The 15,740-nt window shown below is 27.9% G+C and overlaps 1 protein-coding gene across 1 annotated transcript in view; it reads left to right on the forward strand.

Annotated features, from left to right (window-relative positions):
• The window catches only part of flfl (serine/threonine-protein phosphatase 4 regulatory subunit 3 flfl), a 55,795-nt gene extending 40,522 nt beyond the window's left edge, over positions 1-15,273 (forward strand). The window contains exons 11-16 of the mRNA XM_075366509.1: positions 1,236-1,428; positions 5,140-5,340; positions 9,869-10,038; positions 12,439-12,590; positions 12,972-13,281; positions 14,630-15,273. Coding sequence (XP_075222624.1) covers positions 1,236-1,428; positions 5,140-5,340; positions 9,869-10,038; positions 12,439-12,590; positions 12,972-13,281; positions 14,630-14,719 — 1,116 coding nt within the window. The 3' untranslated portion in view covers positions 14,720-15,273. The remainder of the gene's footprint in view (positions 1-1,235; positions 1,429-5,139; positions 5,341-9,868; positions 10,039-12,438; positions 12,591-12,971; positions 13,282-14,629) is intronic.
• Positions 15,274-15,740: the final 467 nt, after the last annotated feature.

Genomic DNA, 15,740 nt, shown 5'->3' on the forward strand with positions numbered 1-15,740 from the left:
TAACATATTTTTTTTGAAAACTTTTAATTTTTATTTAATCAGTCTACTGTAGAATTTTTATTTGACAAAAAATTTGTTGGTGGCACCTTTTTGGGTGTTATGGTATGGTGCATTGTATGTTAGTACTATACTATTTCTGGAAAAATTAGAGATTAGGTTTCTGTCCCTCACTTAGAAAACAGGGCGATTCATCTGTGAAAATTACCCAAGTGTGAGATGTTTTTGATTGAAGAGAGTTAAAAATAAAGCCAGTATCACCTCAAGCTTGAATTATTATTATTACTATTATGTCACTATGAAATTGTGATTTATACACCTTATTCACAACATTGCCGTACTTTTTGTTAGCAATGTGAACTTAAAACTTAGATCTCAACAGTCAATACCCAACAAAAAAGTAGGTAAATGTTTTGTGGTCAAATGAATCATGAAATGTGAATCCTAATAATATTAATTCAAAATATTTCCTTGGTGTAAAAATCTGAAAAGATTTCTTTTGAGAAAATTAAATCCAAATAAAGTAATTGTATATATAAGAAGGTAGGTGGCAGAAAAACAACATAACTGCTTTTTAAAATGAAAAGTGTAGACTTCATTTTTTTCCTAATACATCATTTTATCATCATTTTCAATCAAATCGTATTTAACTCATTCAGTTTTAGCATAAGGTTGGTTACAGATTTTCCAAGTTATCATTTTTCATTTTTACAAGATATTGAAAAAAAGATTGAGAAAAATTAATTCAAACATCACGTTAAAGTAAAAAATAAATTAAATTCAACGTCTAAATAACTTTTATAATTGAAGAAAAAAACACTTCTGATTGAGAAACATCACATTTCTTTGCTGAATAGAAAATTTATTAAAAACAAACTTACATAAAAACCAAAAATTGATCTTTCTGTTAGTTATGTAAAAAAAATATTTAAATTGCTCTCCTTATTTAGTAGAAAGTTAAATACCTTACTGTGCAGAGTTGTGTGTATAGTAAATGGGAAGAACCATGTATGTATAGTAAATGGGAAGAACCATCTTCTGTGAAGCTGGAAACATGGTTACTACAATTAAACACATAATGGTAATGCAAGGTATAGGTTGTTATAATTTATGAGGTCCCATTATTGTTTTTGTAGTTGAATAAAACTGAGAATTGCATGTTGGTTATAGGATAATTTATTTAATATCTCTTGATTTATGTTAATATGGTTATCATATTTTGTTGTTAATTGTTTCAGGAGTTAATATTATTAAATGTAATTATTGAACAAATGATATATGATACTGATCCAGAACTTGGCAGAGCAGTACAATTAATGGGTGTGTTAAGGATACTGATTGATCCTGAAAATATGCTAGCTACAATTAATAAAGCTGAAAAGACAGATTTCCTTAATTATTTCTATAAACATAGTATACATGTTTTAATAGGTTTGTATATTCTTTTATTTTGTACTAAAAAATATAATTATAAATTGTTAAATATAATAATTATATAGTGTTATTATAAAATGTATATGTACTGCACTTATATATGATTATGTACAACAGCTGGCCTGATTATCTGCTATAGGTAACTTGATGGGATTCATAACATTCCCAGCAACTTCAAAACCATTCTCAAGAAAAGTAAGCACCATTGCATCTCATCCTTGTTGGGAATATGGGAAGTGAGATTTTTTTTCTTTCTTCACTCAGCTCTCTAAAATGCAAACTATTTAATCCTACAAGCACCTTCACTCCATCACAGACTTTTAACTTAATTAATTTCAGAAAAAGCAAATCTGAATGGTGTTAATGTATGCATTAGCTGAAGAAAGACCAGGACAAAAACCATAAAGAAATAAATTTATGTACTCATTTTTGTTTTGAAACTGTGCATTTTATGTAAACCTGCTCTCTGTTTGTTAGGCATAAATTCATTTATTCAATAAAATATAGTTCCTTTAAAAAAGCAATTAAGGTTTTTTTAATATTCTTTTATACAACTCTTCCTGGATTCCCTTAAATGTCTTACACTTTAGGCAAGAATAATTGTATACTGGATTTCCAATATTTCGTAATAATTAACTATAATTCATATTATTAAAACAGTTGAAATGTATATGTGATTTGTTGTAGTATTATTTTTAAAAAAAACTAGAAGGCAAATAACACTGCTATACAAAATTTGATTTATTTTAGTCCCAGAAGTGAAAATGAGTGAACCTAATAGCCTTTTTCATGCTGATTTCAAATATGGTTTCAGAATTAAGTCTCCATGTAAGGATTTTTAGAGACAACTATTTTAATTTTACAACATCATGAATTTAAAATGCATTAGTATAATATAATCTTACCTGAAAAGTAGAATGTTTGATTTTCTATGATATTTTTGATATGAACATCTCTCTTTTAGGGTCCAACAATAGTCAGCAAGCACGCTTGGACCCCACTTGCCCTGTACCACTTTTCCATATCTGTAATATCCTGATGGAACCATTCACCATTTTCATCGCTGACTGCTCTTAGATTTGATGGGAAAAATTTAAGTGTGAATCCAAGAAGTGAATTTTCAGTGACATGTTGCATCCCATGACTTTATAATATTTTAAAAGATCATCCACTATTTTTTTTGTAATTTTCAGATTTATGGTTCCTAAAATGCTCTTAATTAACCTCCATGCAGCTTTCTCCACCTCATATTCTGTACTATCAAAGTTGTCATATTTAAATAAAAATGTAATTTGAGGACCTACAAAGATTTCTTCTTTTGAGTTTTGCTTCACTGATCTTTGGAAACTTGTTTTTTAAGTAAGTGAATCCAAGCCCACTCTGATCCATTTTTTCACAAAGTTTTTTATAAGCCCCAGCTTTTTATGGAGTGGAGGTAAATAAACTTTTTTTGAATCTTCAAGCAGTGCATTATCAGTATTATTATTCTTTCCTGGAGTTAATGCTGTTCCATTTGGCCACACTTTCTGTATATAATGATGTTTTTGGTCTCTGCTGCCCCACTCGCAAGGAAAACAACAGTATTTGGTAAAACCAAGTTGAAGACCTAGCAGCAGAATGTTACTTTCAAGTCACCATTGATATTCCAATGAAATTCTTCATACTTTATTTTATCAAGCGGAAGTTTAATATTTGTGTAATTTTTTCAGATCTATAGTGTAAGCTAGTGTGGTGGAGGAGGTTCCAACTTTTTAATTTTGGGCCTAAAAGTTTTGCTTCCTTTTTTGATAAATTCAGATCAAGATCATTGAGGTCCCCTTGTGATAGTAAATGTGGTTCACCAGATGAACACAAAGCTTCATAGTTTAAATCAACTCCATCATCATTATGCTCTGCCAAATCTTTGTGTTGTTGATCATTGCTAAGTATAATATTTTCTGGTGGTTTAGGCACAGGCAATTCTTCACTGTGAATCAAGGCCTCATGGCAGATGGTAAATTAGGGTATGAAATAGTGTGATTTGATTTTGAACCTAATGCCCATATTATTAGTCGGACAAGAGTAACAATTGGTGGCATGATCTTTTGGTTCCGCCAAATCATTGGAACAGCAGAGCTCATATGCTGAGAACCCTTTTACCAGCTGTAAGGAATGTGAGGAGCCCAATATTTGTCTTAGTCGCCAACTTTTAGCTAAAATAAAGCTCATTATATTTTTTTGATCAGAGGAGTAAAACTACATTTCTGAAATTTAAATCTTACCTCACCACAAATGTAGCAAAATCTATCTGGGGACTTTACACAATTTCTAGGCATTTTGCAAAATCCTACAATATACAAACACTACTTACTGAGAAATGTTTACACTGAACTATATTATATCAGCACATACACACGAAAGATGTACAGATGTCAACAGAGTGAGGACTGAACACAGAGACTGGCTTTTTGAAAATTCTGTTAAATTTGTTCAATTCAAGAAGAAAAATACATATAGAAACTACTTCTACTTGCTCTGGGATAAAATGTTTTGAACCAGTAAAATTTAAGACACTTAAATTGAAAAAATTGTTATAAAAAATAAATCATAAAATTGATTAAGAAAAGGCAGATTAAATTATTTTAGTTATGATTTTTTTTTAAGTTTTTCAGATTTTTTCCATAAATTTAATCTGCATTTATAGTTAACTTGTGTAATGACAGGAGTTGACTTGGCATTTTTTTTACACACCAGGTTTTTTCATATCATGTTTTAAGTCCCAAGACGTAATGGAAATAATAAAAATTAAACATTTCTTGGTTATTCAGTTCAAATTACCTTGTGATATTGTACTGTTGCCTTTTAATTGGAAAATTTATTGATCATATTAAATGAAAATGTAAATTCTAGTACAGAGTGGAATTTTGAAACAGTAATTTTCATGTTTTTCTTTATAAGTGTTTCCTATTGAGTCTTTATTTATTGCAGGTTTTAATAGATATAACATTTTTCATGTTTTATATTAGATTTCCACATTTTATGTAGGTGTTTTATATTACATATGTAATATGTTTTGAATTATTGTAATCATATTTGACTTAGTTAAACAATTTTTTTAGGCCAAAAATCACTCAATTTTATAAAATAACATAAAAGTAATTAATATAATTTAGCTAAATATATTGCTGATTTTCCTTTTCCATCCATTAATAGTTAAACTGAGAATAAATTCTGGAAACTAACTTTTAATTTACTTATTTTTGATAAGAATAATTGCAGATCTAATGATAAGTTTTGGATTTTTTTTATTCTATGTGGTACATACTGTAATTTGTTTAATTAATTCTGGAATAGTAACTAATTAAATTATAAATTTGATGTTTTTTTAAAGTGAAGTTTGGGTGTGGAATTTTTTCATTGTAGTCAAATGTATTGAAATTATTAGTTGAATTTACTTTTCACTGTTAAAAAAGTTTTTGAGGATTTAACAAATTAATTATATTTAATAAATTGTAATTTGACATTACAATTGTAATGACCTTTATGTAAATTGTATTTATGTAAAAACATAAAACATAGGCATTTATGCAAGTTGTATTTTTACCCTAGCTGTTATTTTGAATATTTCTGTTAATTTGATGACATAATTTTCAGAATCAATGTTTTATAAGTTAAATTTATTTAGCGTTGTAACATTTCCATTTCTTATTTATATATGTTTTGTTTCAGCTCCTTTGTTAGCAAACACAGTTGATCACCAGCCAGCAAAAGATGATTACCAGACAGTTCAGTTAATTGGTCTTATATTAGAATTGCTATCATTTTGTGTTGAACATCATACATACCATATCAAGAATTGTATACTGAATAAAGACCTACTCAGGCGGATATTGGTGCTAATGAAGTCTAATCACACCTTCCTTGTCTTATGTATGTTAAAAAAATGTTTATTGTTCTGTTTTACCTTAATTTAGGCAAAATTAATAAGTACAGCTTAGAATATAAAATAAATCTAATTATAGTATGAGAAAATAAATTGATAAGTGTTGTATACTATGTACCTGTACCTATTTCTTGATTTATTGTGATGACTATTTTCTCTCGTTTTGAAATTGAAAAGGCATAGAAAGATGGATTTAGAATTAAATTTGTATTGTAAACAATTGTTGTATTATCAATGGTTCTACAGAATGTGAATTTTTTTGAAAATATAAAAACCAACAAAAATCTATTGTTATACTGATTCTTCAGATCATTTACAGATTTTTTGCTGTGTTAAAAATAGGATTTGTTTTCAATACAGCAAGAAGAATAGACTGTGCAAGAATTATTAAAAAAATTCCAGGTGTTCATGGTTACTGTTCTGCTAAAAATACACTATACTTTAAATAGGGTGATAATTATCAATAATTAGATGAAAAAGGAAACAAATGAAGAGAATACTGTAATGTTATTCTGAATAATATAATCTTTAACTCATTAATAGCTTGGAAATTAACAAGAAATGTGTAGAAAGTTAGTCATAATTTAAACATGTTGTTGTTCATTTATTATATCCCAATTTTACTCACAGTATTAATAACTCTAAAATCCTGCTTATTAATCCTTAAAATTTTGACTCGAAGGAAGATTTTATCAAACTGTTTTTTCTACATGAATAAAATAATGTAAAGTAATTCCAGTTACTCTTGAAACCTGACCAAGACTAATGATTCAAATGTATGCATTATATCTCATTCTGCAATTAATGCACATTTTTATATTTAAAAAATTAATTAAATAATGTTTATTGATAAGTTCTTCTATGTTAGGATGACCTTTTTTTTTTAAAAAAAAAAAAAGAAGTTTGCATGTACTATATTTAATAAAGTCAAAATAGTATCTATGTAATCTGTGTATATATTTTTAAATATTTAAGAAGCAGTTTTTAAGAAATAACTTCTGTATATTTAATTTTCTTTGAATGAATACTTTTTCTGACTAAATGAAAATGCCATTTGAAATACAAATTTTTTATTCTATAAAAAATGTTTAAAAAATGAGAATAGTACAGTTACAGACATAGAAATACAGATGAATTTTTGTCATATATGCATCAAAATACCATAAATTAAACTTTTCAGATATTAATTAATGACTTTTAAAAAACTCATGGTGCAGTAAATTAATAAAGAAGATGCAACAATTATTTGATGATTTAGTATTTTTTAATGACTAAGTTTTTTAACAGTTTTAAAAAGCAGTACTTTTACAGAATTATGTAAGAACAAAAGATGTAATAGTGAAAAGAATCAGTTTACATGCATGGTTAAATAATGTTGGTTATAAGTGTTAAGATTTAATTTCTATTTCAGCTGTACTGATCCTATGACATTGACCTTTGTTAAAAACTGTATTGTTTTATTTATCCATGTTACAATATTGCATAGAACTAATTGTAGAGTACAGTATACAGTATTATTCAACTCTAGTTTTAGGGTTTTTGAGAATTGAAAGTTTTAGCTATATTAACTGAATTAAAGCAATAAAACTAATTACTCCAGTTAAAATTTAAATTACCCAATTAGTATTTTAAAATAATTAAAATTTAAACTAATTTTATGTGCATCTATATAAAATTATGTTTTAGTTCTGCAAACTAAGACATTACAGGTGATTCCAAATTGCAGTCTCTCGGGAGATGATTCTATAGTAAAAAATAAGGAAAAAGGTCATATAAACGTAGATCAGGAAACAGTTTGTTAGCGAGTTTCAGCTCACAAAATATTTAGACTTGCTTTCTACTCTCTCTCAATTTAAGCCATACTAAACTTCTTCATGTAAAAATCGAGGGATAAGTTTGGTGCTTCCTTATGGTTTTTCATCTAAGAGATTGAATAATAGTGGTCCCAGATCTGTATCACTCTTAGGTTTTAAGAAAAATGGAGTAACACGAAAATGTTTTGTCGAAAAATATACTTTTTTAGGCTTGGAATAAAATAACTTTGCTAATTTACCATTACACAAATAAAAATTTCTTAACAGTGTAGAGAATTTAATTCTGAAAAGAGTGATGTAAATAATGTCTATTAAAATTAAATACAAATTTGAGAAGTTTTAAGTAGAAACAACAAAACACACAAACTGGATCGGAAAAATAAAAATCACATACTTATTGAAATTTTTTTTCTAAAAATTATTAAGTATCAAAATGTTTACTTGATAAAGATCGAAACATCAAAGCAGTTGCTTCACTGTCACCAACATTCTGTTCAATGCATAGTTCAGCTTCCTTATAGTAGCTCCTATTATACAATACTTCAATTCTTTTATGTCAATATAAGCTGAATAGACTTACAACTTCATCCAACCTTAAAGGAGAAAGTCTGCTGAAGTGAGATTAGGAGATGGAGTGGCCATTTTAGTGGTCCGTTTTGACCAATTTATTGCTTACTAAATGTGTTAAATGATTCATCACATCACGACAGTATTGATCAGGTCATAATCATTGAAAAACCACATGTTGCAAGAGTTCCATCAGATTTGTTTGCAAAAAATACAAGTACCACTCTCCATTAAGCCTTAGCAGTAAGAAAAAAGGGGCTATGAGATTATCACCAAGAAGACCACACCACACATTAAACAAAAAAGTGTATTGGAAATGATATGTAGCAGTCAACTTTTAATCTGGATAATTTTCCCAGTATTCACACACAGTAGCCAGTTCATTTTTATTTACTTTACCATAAATTAACAACATGTCTGTCAACTTTCCAAATGAAAACAAATTTATGGTATTGCCCATTATGAATGACTGACTGAACAGTAACAGCACAAACACCTCTCAAATAAATATTGAAATGCTAGATGCTAAATTTAATTGTTGATCAGCTGTTATTGCCAACCTATGAAAAAGTAAAAAAAATTAATATGATTTAGAAGGATGTCTTTTCAATTTATTTTTATAATGTTTAGCATTTATATGTAAATTGTTCTGTTTAAAATCGTATCACTTTTCCAATCAGTTTGTTTCTTTTGTTTCATATTGAAGTTGAATTTTTCCAAATTTGTGTTTAATTTTAAACTCCAGTTAATATACTTTATTTACATCAATTTTCTCAGAGTTAAATTCTCTACAAAGTTAACCAGAAATATTTATTATTTTTTTTTATTGGTAAAATAACAAAGTTATTTTATTCCAAACCTAAAAAAGTGCATTTTCCGACAAATATTTTCATGCTTAACTCTGTTTTTTTAAAACTTAAGTGAAATAGAAGTCTGGGACCCCTTTTATTCAATTTCTTAGATAAAAAACAATAAGGAAGCATCAAATTTATCTCTCAATTTATACACCAAAAGTTAAGGTTTAATTTTCATAGAGGGAGCAGAAAGCAAGGCTTAATGTTTAACGAGCTGAAACTTGCCAACGAACCGTTTTCTGATCTTTATTCTAACTTTTTTCTTATTTTTTACTACAAAATTATTTCCTGAGAGATTGTTGTGCGATTTGGAATCATCCTGTAGTTACAATTGTTTCACCTTTGTATGAATCTTGTCTCAGTGTATTGAGAGGCTAATTCATCACACCATAGAAGTGCAGTATTCATCAAATTATTAGAGATAATGTTTATTTTCATATTATTAGTTTATTTTTTATATTAGTGTCAATGTAGTTATTTTGCAATGATTTTGTCTGAATGTTCATATAAGATTACATTATTAACTGAACAATAATATGTTCTTATGAAAGAAAGTAACCGTCGAGAAGAATTAATTTACATAAAAAAATTAGTTAAAAAACAAAATGATACAGATACTTCTATGATCGAACAACTGTAATTTTATATGAGAAATGTGAATTTCAATTCTTGAATAAAATTAGTTTTGTATAAAAATACTGCATTATTTTAATAGCAGGTGTATGGCTAAATTTTTTACCAAAAAAAATTCAGTAAATTTTTCATAAATTTCAGTATATATTTTATTAATTAATTTCTTTAAAAACGTAATTATTAAAAACTGTTGAATAGAAAGTGAAAGTTCTTTATTATGACTTCTGTATTGAATCTACAACTTATTTGAAAAGTGGTGATAAGAAATTTTTAATAATTTTTTCCTGATAAAGAGATTTTTTGATTTTTTCCATTATTGTGAAGCCAAAACTTTAATTTTATATTATTAGAAATTATTTGTGTTTTTAGGATTTGTGTTTTTTTTCAAAGTCAAACTATGTATTAATCCCATATGTAATTTTCTATTCCCAAACAAGTTATGGTGTTATAAAAAAATTGTTTAACAATTAATCTGTAATGGTCTTTTCATGTAGAAAGTAATTTTGAAATATATATTTAAAACATTTTTTTGTGGTATAAACTACTGTAACATTAGCTAGCAATAATTTCACTGCATGATTATAACATTTATTAGTAGCTAACAATGTTATTAATTCACCATTTTTATTTATTTATTTTTATTATAGGTGCCCTCAGGTTTATGAGAAAAATTATTTCACTAAAAGATGAATTTTATAATCGTTATATTATAAAGGGTAACTTATTTGCTCCAGTAATAGATGCTTTTGTAAGAAATAATGGAAGATATAACCTTTTAGATTCAGCTATTATTGAAATGTTTGAATTTATAAAAGTGGTAAGTTTCTGTTTGTGATAATAGCACAAAATAATTTATTTATTAATTACGCAAAAAAATGTTATATAGTTTTTTAATTAACTCATCAACAGGTTTAATTTTGTTACTATATTGTATAATATACAACTAACTGCTTGTATTTTTGCTTGGTCTGTTTAATATTTAGCAAACAGTTTTTATTAACAAGAAAACATTGAAATGAAGATTTTTTTCCCATTTTGTTACTTTCTACCATTTGGATTATGTACAAACAATTTTTAGAAATTATAGGACTGGTTAGCAAGTGTCTAGAAATGTATTTAAATGCATGTGTACATCTTGGTTTATGAAGAATGAAAATAAGAATTATTAAAAAAAAAAGAAATAAGTAAATTACCTTGTCATATTTTTCATACTTTTAACTTAGCCCACTTTACTGACCTTGCCGGACACATAATCCTGCTTACCAAATACCAAATCAGTTTTTACCTGGAAGGGAAAGTACTCCTTAAAAAATTATGTTCCTTTAGTTTTGGAGATTTCCACATACCAGGATTAAATACTATCCAGTCTGTGTGTTATTCTCTGTCAATCCTGTTCTTGAGTAGATTATTCTTCTCAAGAATAAAAAGTAACATATGTCTGGATTACTAAGGAAATTGAGAAGTGGTTTCCTGTTGCATTCTTTACAGAACCAAACTCATTGCATATCAATAGGCCAAACCACCAAAATGCTGATGATGTACAGTCCTATAACTGACATCTTCATCTGTTTATCACAAGGGCTAGCTCTATCATGAAAAGTATACACTTTAGTTTCATAGAAAGTAATTGATGTGGTTGTTAAACAAAAAATATAAAATGTATTTTGGTTTTTCCTTACTACTTTCTGTATTTACATCTCATTCATTAATAAAAGCTGAACATTGTTAAGTTACAAATTAATATATCCCTTTAAGCATTATACTAGGCACAGTTCAAAAGTAAGGGCTGATCAGAAAGAAAATGAGAACATTGAAAAAATGGAAAATTTATTAATGGTTTCAAATACTTGTATATTTACTTTTTTCTTTCTGCATAATCACCCTTTTGTTCCTAACATTTTTGACAATAAGCTTTTACAAACGCTGAATAAAATTCCGCTGCCTGGAATTGTAGCCACTTTTTTAGTGAGATTTTCAACTCTTCTTTTTCCTCAAAACATTGAGATGCAAGCCAGATTTTGAAGTGTAGGAAGAGATGGTATTCACTAGGCATGAGAGCAGAACTGTAAGGGAGATGATAAAAAATCTCACTTATGAATTTTTGAATTATTTCTGCTGCATTATCATGAAGAACAATTCCTGATCTTAGCACTCCCGTTAGTGGTTTTGAATGGCACGACGTACTTTAGATAGTGTTTCATAATAGACTTGTGATATGATGAATATTCCACGAAATCAATCCAAAGCTCACCCTTTTAGTCCCAGAATAAAATTGCCATGATTTTTTTTTGAGCCTGGGCTTGTTTGAATTTTTTGATTTTGGTGAACTGGAATGATGTCGCTGTATAGATTGGTTGTTTCACTTCAACATTGATGTATAAAATTTGCATTTCATCACCAGTGACAGTATGGAGAAAAAAATGTGTCTCCCTCATGGTCAAAGTGGTGGAGAAAAGCATGTGTAGATGACATTCTGTGATCTTTGCGACACGTCAACATTTTCAGCATTTATTGCCATAGTGCATACAGGTTACAATAGCCTAGAGTGTCAGTCACAATTTTCAACAATGTTGCCCTTGAAATTTCTGGAAATTCTAGCGAAAGATTGCTAATTGTAAAATTGCCGCTTTACAATCAGCAATTTTCTCTCTCACTTACGTATTCACATATTCAACAAGATTATCACCCTCTAGGTCTGCCCCTTCTCTGTTCATCATGAATATTTGAATGGCCTTCCTTAAACTTGTAACACCATTGCCTCGCTTTTCCTTTACTCATTACAGTATATGTTTCATACAATTGATGGTAAATTTCAGCAGTAACTCATCAGCCCTTACTTTCAAAACAAACCTTGTATATTCTGCTTCATCACAGTAGTGGGGACTCTTAATAGTAATGCAAATATATATTGTTATAACTACATTCTATGTAACAAGATTGCAAAATAAATTGAAAAATGTTTTATGCTAGTTAATTATTATTTTATGAAGTTTGGGGAAGTACAGAATAACTTAATTTATTATGTTTATTTAAATTAGTGGTTGTATTTTGTAGATACTGTGTGATCAGAAATCCCATTCATGGAACATTTCATGAATTTAAAACTACTTTTATTACAACATAGAATCCTTTTAGTAGTGTTATGTTTTTATTTGATTGTAATTTTATAGTTGTGTTATATTATGCAGTTGTATAGTAAAACATTTTTTTTCTTCAGGAGGACCTTAAAACTTTATGTTCGCATGCCGTAGAAAATTTTGGAAAGATTTTAGATGATGTAGATTATGTCCAGACATTTAAAGCATTAAAAGCTAGATATAATCAACACCAGGATAAAATGAAAGACAGAGACAAGGCTACATTGGACAGGTGGGCAGTAAGAATGACAAACTGTAGTTTACAAAATGCTCTAGCATTAGTTATAAAATAGGTTTTAATGATTTGATTTTGTTTATTTAATTCTACTTTAAGAATTGGTAATGATTTTTTCTTATTACAAAGCAGTTTGAATATCATGAACTTTAATAAAGATATATTATTTAAAACAAAATTATTATTTTTTTATGTTGGTACAAATTCTACACTTTAAAAAATGTAATATATTAGTATGAGACCTGATATTCTTGTATAAACAAAGGTTTCAAAATCTCTTTTGTATAATTCATTTTAGAACTATTGCTTTTTTTTAAGTAGGTGAGGAGGGAGGGGCATTACAGACTTTTTTAATGTTAATATGTATTTATTTTCTAGTGTGCCATCTATCTTACGAAGTAACCGCTACAGAAGAGATCAACGTCAACTTGAAGAAGAGGAAGAAATGTGGTTTAATGAAGATGATGATTTTGATGATGGTGAAGCAGTTGTTCCAGCCGCAAAAAAACTCAGTTCTGAACTGGAATCCTTGGGTAAAACATTGGACAAAAAAAGTGAAGGCAGCAGCGGTAAATTATTTAATAGCAACTCCAAGACGCCAATTATTAATAACAATTTAAGCATTACAGGGTCTTCCCCTTTGAGTCCTACACAGGGAGATATAAAATGTGCAGCACTTTTTAAAAAGGCAAGAATTTAATTTTTATTGTTTTAAAATTAATTTATAAAACATGTATATTTATGTATTTACTTTCAAAATTTTAAATTAGTTTTTCAAAACATGATATGTATATTTTATACTGTAATTCATTTTAATTAAGAATTAAATATAATAATATAGATTATTTTTTTGTATGTATTTATGTTTTTTTTAAAGTTTTGTTAGTTCATGCCGTTTGTTACTAGCTGCATGCATTTTTTTCCTTCAGACAAGCAAGGGTCAGGTATCTGTATTGCATCTGTAATTTTTTTCAAGTTTGATTTGAAATGTGGCATTATGCTGTTTGACACTGTATTTATAAAATGTAGTGTTATGGTGCCATGGTGGGAAACAATTTTAATTGTTTATTTCAGTTCAGCACTGCTACAAGTATTAAAAACATCATTTATATCCATTAGTTATAACTTTTTTGCGATAAATTTTTTCTTATTTTTTTTATCAATCTGTATCCCACTCTTCCTAATTATAGACATATTGCAGAAAAATAATACTATTGAATAAAAGTGAAAGTAGAAATAATCTTTTTAACAGACTGTAATAATATAGAAATTGTATTAGAGCTACTAAACAGTATATGTCGATTAACAAGATTCAGCTGCAATAAAATCTTGATTAAAGTCATGAGTCTGTAAAACAATTTTGCAAGCAGTTATAGAAATACAAATACATTTTTCTGAACTTTATGAAGTAGTTAGAAAGGAACAGCATATACTATTTTGTTCAAGGGTTATTCCAAAATTTACTTCTGATTGGCTGATAGGAATTTTAAAAACAAATTTTGTTGTATGCATAAATTACCCACAGGTTTACATTACTTCTCCCCATAGTTGATTTATTTATTGTTAGTATTTTTATTTATTTAGTCTTCCCATAGTAGTTTATTTTATGTCTTGTTAATTGAACAGATAGATATCTGCTTGTTCAACTAAATATGATTGTAACATTAGCCGTATGAATGCTCTCCTTAATTATCTATGGATCTTGGTAGCATTTTGTCTTTTCACTTTCATAAAACAAAAATTACAATACTTATTTAATGACTGTAGATCTACTGAATGGTACAATAATGCTAAAAACATGTTGAATTTCTTCATTTTCTGCTTTACCATCATGGAACAGAATAGATTGCTAATGGGCATATAATGAGAATGTAAAAGAGTTAGATTGCTGGTGCCTATGCACATTCCCTATGCTATGCTGTAGATTTATTTTCAAATGTTAATCAGTTGTTCTTTGAAATGACATTCATAATTGGTTTTTCATCATACAATTAAATGTGCCATAAATTTAATTATCCAACTTTCTTTTTTATTAGGCACTGGTTGATTATGAAGGTGATTCGGATGAGGAAGAGGAAGAAGGTAGCGATATATTATCTCCATCGAAGCGTGCTCGTTTTTCCTAGAGCAACATCATCACCACAACTTCCATCATCAACACTTTCACTGCCAGTGCTAGTAACAGCTACAGTTCAAACCATTAACCAGCAGTTTTAGTGGTGATGAGGTTGGGTTGTAAAACTTATTCTATGTTTACTTAATGAAGTGTAAAACTTTAGGAAAAGAAACAAAAATCAGCATATGGAAGTTATTTTTCTTGTGTTAATTATATATTTATAATTTTAAGTGGAAGTGCCAAGTGCACATTTTTTACGATTATGTGCCGCATGCACGTGCATATTAAATAGCCACCACAGAGTATAGTAGCAGTACAAGAACTTACAAATAACCATTACCAGGTTTTTTATTTTTTAGATAATTGAACCAGTATCCAGTGAGAAGAAATGATGAAAACATTATTTAAATTAATTACTGTTATAAGATTTTAATCGGTTTAATTAACAATAATTAATTTTGTGCAGTGTGGTGTAGTAGTGTATTAATCTTTTATATGATGATGATGATGATGATGATGATGTTATACTGATGAATAACTTAATAAATATTTGATTTAAGATCAGTCGTTATTCATTATTAATTTTTTATTACTGCAACCAATTTTAAATAAAACGCCAAAACATCAGACTAATGATACACAATAAATAAATTAAAAAAATTGATTTATTTATATTTAGTTATTCAGTTTGTAATTAAAACAAGTTTTTTCTTTACTTTGTACTCAAAGCTTACTTTTAATAATTTTAGAGAGACGGTTGTAATGCTTAATTTATTATATTACATTAGGAATTATATTGCAAATAATTAATTCTTTTTGAATATCATGTAGAAAAAGCTATTCAGTCCAAATTGTGTACGATTGAGCACATCAGTTATAAGAAATATACTAATTATAAAAATTAAGGGGAAAAAGAATTACAAGACACTGAGAAATTTTTCTCATTTACTTTATAAAACAATGAGATGAAATTATTCATAATTTGTTGTTAAGTATATGCTAATATTGATGTGGATGTAAGAGTATTTTGT

This window comes from Lycorma delicatula, chromosome 5 (genome assembly GCF_047948215.1).
Source record: "Lycorma delicatula isolate Av1 chromosome 5, ASM4794821v1, whole genome shotgun sequence".
NCBI lineage: Eukaryota > Metazoa > Arthropoda > Insecta > Hemiptera > Fulgoridae > Lycorma > Lycorma delicatula.